At 40.5% G+C, this 9,881-nt stretch overlaps 1 protein-coding gene across 1 annotated transcript; it reads right to left on the reverse strand.

Moving 5' to 3' along the window:
- Positions 1–5,332: 5,332 nt before the first annotated feature.
- LOC137297312 (uncharacterized) lies at positions 5,333–7,545 on the reverse strand. Its single transcript, XM_067829323.1, has 4 exons — positions 7,527–7,545; positions 6,290–6,328; positions 5,631–6,020; positions 5,333–5,397 (listed from the first exon to the last, which is right to left on the reverse strand). Exons 1-4 carry the CDS (start codon positions 7,543–7,545, stop codon positions 5,333–5,335), a joined length of 513 nt encoding a protein of 170 aa, XP_067685424.1.
- Between the last annotated feature and the right edge of the window lie 2,336 nt (positions 7,546–9,881).

The following is a 9,881-nucleotide window of genomic DNA, read 5'->3' on the forward strand; positions in this document are numbered from 1 at the left end:
CTTCGCATTTAAAAAGATAATGGAATTCGTCCCCAACAGACGGAGAATCACAAAGTTTACAAAGTCTATTTTCTTTTGGAGTATTGGACCAGCGTCCTGTTTCGATGGGTAGATTATGGTTAGACAGCATGAATGTAAGAATCGGTATATATAAACAGATAGTTATCAAATAATATAGTGTCTTTAACAGTTTGATAGAATTTACCTTTGGAACTGGAGGACAGTTCAAAATGCCAATATTGTAGATACTGGTCTTTTAATGTTAATTCTATTTTAGATACCAAGTATTCAGTTGAGCAAAGAAAAGGGTTTTTGTATATTTCTGAAAGTCCACAATTATCTAAAATATCTTTAACACGTTTAAACCATTGTAATTGGTTTACAACGTTCGGTAAAGATGATGTTACAAAGTTATATAACATAGTTGACAGTTTCATATTGAGTGGGTTTATAGCTATTTTATGCCAGAGTGAGATAATTCTTTTATATATTTTAATGTATAGAGGATATCTTCCAAATTCTCCATATACCATATAGTTGGGAGTTGAGTTTCTAAGACCACTGGCGTATTTTAGAAATTTCAAATGTGTTTTTTCAATTAACAATAAGCTTTCATAACCCCATATTTCTGAACCATACATTAATATGGGAGCTATCATTGTGTCGAAAGCTGACATCAAACAGTCTAAAGGTAGATTCAATTACGTGCTCTTTTCAGAAGAGAGAACATTGCTTTAGTTGCATTTTCTACAAGACTTTTGATTGCATTTACAAATCGTCCATTACGGTGAAGCTTGATACCAAGGTAAGTATAGCTATCAACAATTTCGATTGGTTCGCCCCCGTAAGTAAGTAAAATGTAGTTTCTTTTCGAGTTTTTGGGAAGGGCCACTACCGAATACAACGATTTTGGTTTTAGAGAGATTTACTTTTAACCTCCACTGACTACAGTAGTCATAAAATGAATTCAGAGACAACTGCAAATCATTGGGATTGTCATTTACCAAGACAGCATCATCGGCATATAGTAAAATTATTTAATAAATTTTATCCAAACAGTGATGTTCTTTTCAGCAGATTGTTCAAAATTAATACCTGTACATCCTTGACTGTAAAGGTGTGATTCGATGTCATTTATGAATAGTGAGAATAATAAAGGGGAAAGATTTTCACCCTGTCGCACCCCTGTGTTGCATGGGAAGTACGAGGTTATATGGTTATCAAACATAACAGCCGATTTTATGTTATGGTACATATTTTTAACAAGGGTTAGTATTTTATCATTTATGCCATATTTTAGTAATTTATGCCATAGTCCAGCTCGCCACACTGTGTCAAAGGCTTTTGTGTAATCAATGAAAACACAATACAATTTTTTTTTTGACAACTTAAGGATTTCAAATATCGTGTGTATTGCAAATAAATTGTCACAAGCCGAGAAACCTTTTCGAAACCCAGACTGTGATGGAGAGAGGATACTATTTATCTCAACAAAATGTGTAAGTCTCGTGTTTAAGATACTTGTGAAGAGTTTTCCAAAGCAACTTAGTATAGTTATGGGTCTGTATGAATTAGGATCCTTTGGGTCACCTTTCTTCTTATAAATAGGTTTGATTGCACCTTTAAGCCAACAGTCTGGGACGATTCCAGAATCTAAAATCAGATTAAAGAAACTAGTTAAGAGTGGTATTAATTTTTCAGATGCATCGATTAAGAAATCATTTTCTACTAAGTCTATTCCCGAGGCTTTGTTACGCTTCAAGTTTTTAATGGCAGAGGCAATTTCATCACTTGTGATTACATCATTAAGAATATGTGTATCAAATATAGGATCATCAGTATCCTCATTATCAAGAGGGATATGATCATTACAATTCGTTTCATAAACTGTTTTAAAATACTCGTAAAAATTTTCCAAGCTAGGTGATATGTCTGTTTTTACATTTTCTCGCCTGTTTAGAATCTTCCAGTAATCTTTTGGAGAATGTTTTCTTTTACTACGAAATTGTTCAGCTGTTTCTTTAGAGAATAATTTAATATGTTTATCCATGCATTTTTTATAAGCACTGGACGATTCATAAAATCTTTCTTTATTAAATGGAGTTCTAAATTTCTTAAACACATTTTTAGCTTTATGGAATTTTCTACGCATCTTCCTACATTCAGAGTTGAACCAAGGTTTGTCTTTTCTGCCTGTTTTCGTCTTAGGGGAGTTAGCATAAGTCTTCCTGGTACCAAATGTTTCGCGTGCCGCATCAACTAATACCAGCGCCAAGTCAGAGGCGATGTCATTTACAATATCTGGGTCAGCCCTTTCCTCACACGCCAACTCAGTGCGTCTATGTATATCTGTTAGCTTTTCGGAATTCACATTGTGGCAAAAGGTATTCGACTTTTCAATATCATAATGTTTTGGCCTATTTCTTTGTGGGCTTTTCTCCGTTACTGGGTTACTGACAGGTTTTGGTGTGTTGCTACGGCTGTGAAGTGCGAAGTGAATAGGACAATGTACATCTGAGTAAAGAGGTGAGAATTCAAAAACTTCGAAATCTTTGAACAATGATAGACCGATCACACGTATCAACCAAGTCAGCGAGCCTGACCACCCGATCCCGTTAGTCGCCTCGCACAAGCACACTCGCCTTTTAAGGCAAGCATGGGTTGCCGAAAGCCCATTCTACTCCGGACCTTCACGGGTCTCAACAGGAATACGATCACATGTGTCAACCAAATCTGCGAGCCTGACCACACGATCTCCGTTAGTCGCCTTCTGCGACAAGCACGGGTGACAACAGATCAGAAAAACAAAACTCCAACACAGACAGATAAAAATACATATTTACTTTACAAGGTTTGCAACAGAATGAAAACAAAACATCGGGTGGTAACAACAAAAGAAGCTGATGGGTAAGCAACAAAATATTGACAAAGACATTTTTTCCTAAAATGTTGTATTTTGATAAGTACATGTCAAGCATACTAAGCGTGTGACATATCTGACGTGTTGAAAAGGGAGAGTGGGACGTGCTGGCATAAGTCCGGTTTGGGTCTGCCATTATGGCAGGCATGAAAATACTTTAGCTTGACCTAATGTTGCATTTGTGGAGGATAGTGCTAGGTGCATGACGTTACTGTAACAGATTATTAAGCAAACGCCACAAAGCATGGCGTAGACTAAAAGACTTTCAAATACATTAATTTCGACTGCTCTGTGACATCTACTGTAGAATACAGAAATAGAGGGGTGACATTGCGATCGCTAAAACACAATGCTACAGAGCACCTACTGGTGTCTTTGGAACACAACACTAGAAAGGTGATATTGGTGTCTTTGGAACACAACTCTAGAGAGGTGACACTGGTGTGTTTGGAATGCAACACTGTTGAGGTGATGATGGGGTATTTCTTACACAACACTAGAGAGGTGACACTGGGGTCTTTGGAACGAACAATAGAGAGGTGACACTGTGATATTTGGGTCACAACACTAGAGAGTTGAAACTGGAACACAACACTAAAGAGGTGATACTGGGGTATTTGTTACACAACATTAGAGAGGTGACACTGATGTCGGTAGAACACAACACTAAAGAGATGATACTTGTGTCTTTAAAACACTACACTAGGGGCGTGATACTGGGATATTTGGAAAACAACACTAGAGGGGTGAAACTGGTGTCTTTCTTACACAATACTAGAGAGGTCACACTTGTCTCTTTGAAACACATCACTATAGAGGAGGCACTGGGATGTTCGGGACACTATACTAGAGAGGTGATAATGGTGTATTTGAAACGCAACACTGGAGTGGTGACACCAGAAGGTATTTGTTACACTGCACTAGAGAGGTGACACTGTGATATTTGGATCACAACACTAGAGACGTGATGCTGGTGTCTTTAAAACACTACACTAGGGATGTGATACTGGGATATTTGGAACACAACACTAGAGAGCTGACACTGGTGTCGTTGGAACACAACACTAGAGAGATGATACTGGTGTCTTTAAAACACAACACTAGGGATGTGATACTGGGATATTTGGAACACAACACTAGAGAGGTGACACTGGTGTCGTTGGAACACAACACTAAAGAGATGATACTGGTGTTTTTAAAACACTACACTATGGATGTGATACTGGGATATTTGGAACGCGACATCAGGGGGTGATACTGGTGTCTTTAGAACATATCACTACAAAGGTGAAACTGGTGTCTTTCTTACACAATGCTAGAGAGGTCACACTGGTCTCTTTAAGACGCAACACTATAGACGTGACACTGGGATATTTGGGACACAACACTAGAGATGTGACACTGATGTATTTGAAACAACACTGGAGACGTCATACTAGTGTAGTTGTTTCACAATACTAGAGAGATCACACTGGTGCCTTCAAAGCACAACATTAGAGAGGTGACTCATGTCTTTTGAACACACTAGGGAGGTGATATTGGGGCATTTGGAATACCAGAGTAGAGAGGTGGCGTCTTTGGTACACAACACTGGTGCAGTGACACTAGGACACTTTTGTCCTACACCTCCCTTTCCTGCACCTGACCACAAACCTCTCCATCTGCCTGCAACATTTTACCTACGTACGTCTCTGACATCCTCCAACAACTCACCCACCGCGAGGCAAAACCACACCTGCCTGTCTAGAACTTATTTTCGATGATTTCCGAAAGACTCTTCAGTGACCCGAATCAAACATCCAACCAAGTTGAACCCTTTCCCCAACACCCGTGTAAGACCTCAGCGACCCAACACCTCTATTACACCTCACCAACAACCTCTACCACACGTCCGTACGACATCAGCGACCACCTCTCTAACGAATGGTCAACCTCTCCAACAGATCAAAAACCACCCTCTGTCACAGCAGTTGACCGAAACAGTGAAATGAACTCCATCTTTTGTTGAAATTGAAGATGTGGACGATTTAGTCCGACCTTAACAGTCTACAAAATGGTGTAAGAACACATCCGCGTAGTCCCGTCTCACTTTGTGTTCAGTGGCTCTCCTGTTCTGGACATATGACATCAGTTGAAATCAGGTACCAGCCCTGAACAAGGTAGGCAGGACATTTAAGTAAGGGAACATACATTTATTGAAATGTTAATTACACCTACATATATTAATATCCTAACAACAATGCTACCCATCAGCCTCTTAATCTCTGCGGAGGTTGTCCACACCGCTTCTGTACATACAGGAAAATAGTTCATCGGAAACATATTCGATCAGGGTCAAGGTCGTTACAGGAGGACGCGCGTGGGTCATGAAAGGATGAGGGAAACTGGCGAAGACCAATCAGAAAGAATCATTTACAGCATGAAGCCAGTCTTCATGCCTCCGAAGATACCTTTCTTCTTGGGCTTGTGCTGTTTGGCTGAAAGAAAATAGGTGGATTTTAGCCATTGTCCATATCTTGCCTAACCGGTATTACTCATGAGCAAACCTGAAGAGCTAAATTTGATCTAATTCTCTCATGGTTTTAAAGAGGACATTTTACCATATAACAATACAACATAGCTGAAAAATATCTGCGCCCAAGTTGAAAAGCATTGCCATTTAATACCATTTAACGGTTTCTGCTGTGCTTGCTGAATCCATATTTCCTACCTGGAACGGTGTCGGCATCGGAGGCTACAACAGCAGCTGCAGCGTCTTCATCCTTGGGGAGGTCAGTACCAGCTGCAGCAGCCTGTGCCTTCTCCATTGCAAGAGCTGCAGCTGCTCTCTCCTTCTCCAGTGCAGCATACGTATATGCCTTCTCTAATGCTACGTCCTCCAATCTATGGACTTCCAACGTTGCAGGCAACCCAGCGTTCTTAGAGGAATATGCCGACACTCTCTCGGCTTCCGTGGCAGCAGAAATCAGGGCCTCTTTCCAGGCAGCATATCCAGCGTCTGCTGCAGCAGTAGCAGCCTCGGCCTTCTCCACTGCAGAGGCGACGTACGCCTCGGCGGCTTGCTGAGCTTCCTCTCGCTTTACCATCTCTTTTCTCTGGTCTATTGGACGGAAAGGTCGTAGACGATTTAGATTGAAAAATAGACCCGACTAATAATCACCCAACTGAGTTGTAAATATGGCTTGGATTGGACAATAATGTAGATAGTCAAGTGGGGATATACGTCATTTAGCAAGCAGAGATCGTGCTGTATATCACTGGATTGTCTAGTCCTGGTCCATATGATAAAGCTAGATTATTGAGTATTTCGGTGTAAAGAACAACAACAACAATTAACCACCGTGCCATGTAGTTTTAAGCAATACCTACCATCGCGATATTTGAGGTATCTCTGAAATTCATATACGGCTAAAATAAATTGACAAACGTTGCTGACCGTCGTTTGTTGTAAAGGGATTAGTCATTTAACTGGAATTGTTTTTCAAAGTCGGGACTGTGTTCGAATCCCCGATTTTAAGCAAACATAGCAAACAAATCGACAAAACTTGTTTAAAAATCAACAAAGTCGCTTATAAACGGGTTTAACTGGTTACAGGTACATTTGTGCATTAGTCACCTACTTGCATAGACCAATCGAGATGACAGCGTCCTTAACGGCGTGCAACAACAACAGCAGCGACAACAACAAATACGTCCGACTCAGGCGACAAAGCGCTGACAATGAAGGCGTAACTACGTCGCCCGTCTATGACGTCACACGTGAAACGGATCGTCGTCCACTCTCCTACCCAGAGTTCCATGCGGCCAGACAACATGGCACCTCTGCCACAGGCCAGGGTCCCGCTCCTCACAGCGATCGTAGCTCTACGATGATCGTAATTCCCATACCTTAACCAGGGATACTCTACAACTTCTAACTTCTGTACAGGCTCCCTGCCTTAACATAGATTTACGGCGTAAGTCACGTTACGATCGCTTTGAGGCACGAGTGACAGGACAGAACTTACACAGTCCATTTAATATAATGTGCATATTTCTGAACTCTTTTTATATTTGATGAGTCTACACACCCAATTAAACATCCTTGTTGACATAGTATAGAGGCACTGAGAAAATATCCTAAAACTTGTAACACTATCAAATTGTGGATTTGCACCGCGATCCTGTGTTTACATACTTTGTACGGCTCCACGTGCTGCGATCAAAGCCCTACGGAGAGCAAACGATGCAGCAGACGATTGAAATTTAAACGTGTACTGTCATAAATCAAACTGTCGCAGTTGTAGAAGAATCTTTACGTAACAGTGTAAAACAATATGAAGAAAACCCAGCCGAATCGCTTACGTTATGGCAGTCTCTGTATATTTATGAACATACACGTTTGTTTACAAACGAGAAAAGTTCGGTCACGTGATATGTAAATTAGTCCGTGGCAGTGATGTTATGCTTATGTCATCGCTGCGCCCAAATGTGAAAAGTACCGCTGTTTAAGCTGGTTCCCCGCTCCCTTTGCGCGCGCGACAAACCTACATTGCGAACGCTTGACGGGGCCCAGCTTAACTTTAACATTTGCCAGAAATGCTGATAATTACCGTTCACGTCCTACCTGATTTCGCGTCAGTCATGGCGTCACGCTGCACGGAAACTTTGACAGTAAGTGTTTCTTTCGAATTATCAATTCATTGCACTGTACCTATTTTTACTGTTCGATTTCTTGCTATGATACATAGCTATTACAGGCAGGGAACAGACGACTTGATGTAGGAAAATATTAAACAAAATGCTAGTCAGTGTAAAATCGGATTTTTTCTTGATTTACACTTCAAGCAAGTCTTTCAACCACAGCGTTTTCACAACCAAGATCTTTCCTTTCATTTTATCTAGACAGTTGGTGCTGTTGACAAAGACACGTTGTAATTTGAGTCTAAAATGTCTGGGGAATTCAGTGATGCATTTGTCGCAGGTGAATATCATAAACATGTATAGGTGAGGTACGTGATGTAATAGGCGTCTCAATACCGGTCTTTGAGAAATGTGATTTTGTAAACACTATCTGATATGGCGTAGTGGCACCTCGGCCTTCGTTTAAGGGTATTCTCGAATTGAGAATTAATGAATTTGACACAGGATAAAAGCACATACATGATACGTGTACGGATATTAAAGCGCAGATGTAAAAAATGCTCTTGAGGGGTAACTTCACAGGAGGAAAATTTGACGTTGAACAACATTTGTACATATTCTAAATAAAAACTGTACTTTTGAAATACAGATTATAATTATTCATATAGCCTCAACTACAATTACTTAATATGAATGATTGTAAATAGTTCTGGGTTTGTTTTGTTTGTTTATGAAAATGATGGAACTCTTGTAGTAGTTATATTCAAAATAATGGCTTAAAAAGTCTTAATTCAAATCGCATTATAATCATGTTCACCCACAGAAGTATCAACATGCAACATGCAACTTGATATATCTGAAAAACAATTAATTTCCAATTTATGTCAGTATTTCATACTGGAACAACCTTTCATCATGACAGGGTTTACTATAGAATGACTGTGTTAAGCCCTTAATCTGACATACAGGCGAGTTTACAAAGTTGCAAACAAATCAGTTACCTCGGGGGTCGTGTGAAAATCAAAATCAGGTAGGAAACTCAAACTGGACAGCTTGGTAAAGGTGTCACAAGCCGTACAATTTATGAACTGTGTGAACGCAAATCCCACCGACGTGTGCAAAATACAAGATGAGATCAAAGATACAATAAATGTCTCGAAAACAGCTCTTATTGTGGCTCTGGTAGAAACGGGAGAAATAGGGCGCAGGTACACCGAAAGGGGAGATGACAGAACTGTGTTCAGAATAGTACTCAATCCTGTCCATGCGATCAGCTTATTTCAGAACAGGTGAAGAATACCGCAATTTGGGTTTCAAATTATATACCTTGATGAAACCTGGTGTGATAAAACCGAACGGATGCAGCTTCCTTTAGATTGTTCTAAGGCAGTGTTAAATTACCATCAGTCAAAGATAGACGCCTGATCATCTTGCATGCGTGTAGTCGTAGCAAGGGACTGATTGGGGATTGTGATTTTGTTCTTGGGGCTAAAATAGGATGGTGATTACCATAGCGAAATGAATTAGCAGGTATTTTGGGATTGGTTCGAACATCGATTCTTACCTCAGCTGGACGAACCAAGCGTTATCATTTTGGATAACGCCAGTTTCCATAACTTGCATGTCCCTGTTATCATCCCACCCAGTGAGGGATGAGCAATCTCAAGGCTGAGTTGCAGGATTTTCTCACTTTCTGTAACATGCCTCACAGGTAATCAGAAACAAAGCCCCAGCTCATGAAAAAGGTCCGGCAGTACAAAAAGAAAAAGAAAACAACTCCCCCCACCCCCCCACCCCCCCCCCCCCCCCCCCCAACCCCCCAAACAATCCAGTACATCACTGACGAAGTAGCTGTAAAACAAGACCACACAGTTCTGTGTACACCAGCACGGCACTGTGATGTCAAACCTATCGATAGCGCCTGATCTTGGGAGGGCATTAACGTCAGCCGAATTGCACCTGTTGGAATTCTGCTAGAGTCCTTGACCAGCAGTGATACTGACACTTGATGTTTTGAACCAGAACAGAACAGAACAGTTTATTCTCGGAGAAGACCCACCTACGGTGGTACATGAGAAAACATTGTGGATGGAAATGTATCTTCAATCAAGATGGCGGATAAAACATCTCATAAATTGAAGTGCAATAACTACAATTTGAGCATGCTAGAAAGAGTATTCAAAAACTTAGAGAGGTTTTTAATGTGTTTTGTTTTCTGTACTGAGAATAGTTTTTTTAGTTTGAATGCATTTGGCCATTTATAGAAGTATTCTGGGATGTACATCACCCGCTGTTGGAGAAGAGCTTCGCATTTAAAAAGATAATGGAATTCGTCCCC

Source organism: Haliotis asinina, chromosome 9, assembly GCF_037392515.1.
Source record: "Haliotis asinina isolate JCU_RB_2024 chromosome 9, JCU_Hal_asi_v2, whole genome shotgun sequence".
Classification (NCBI taxonomy): domain Eukaryota; kingdom Metazoa; phylum Mollusca; class Gastropoda; order Lepetellida; family Haliotidae; genus Haliotis; species Haliotis asinina.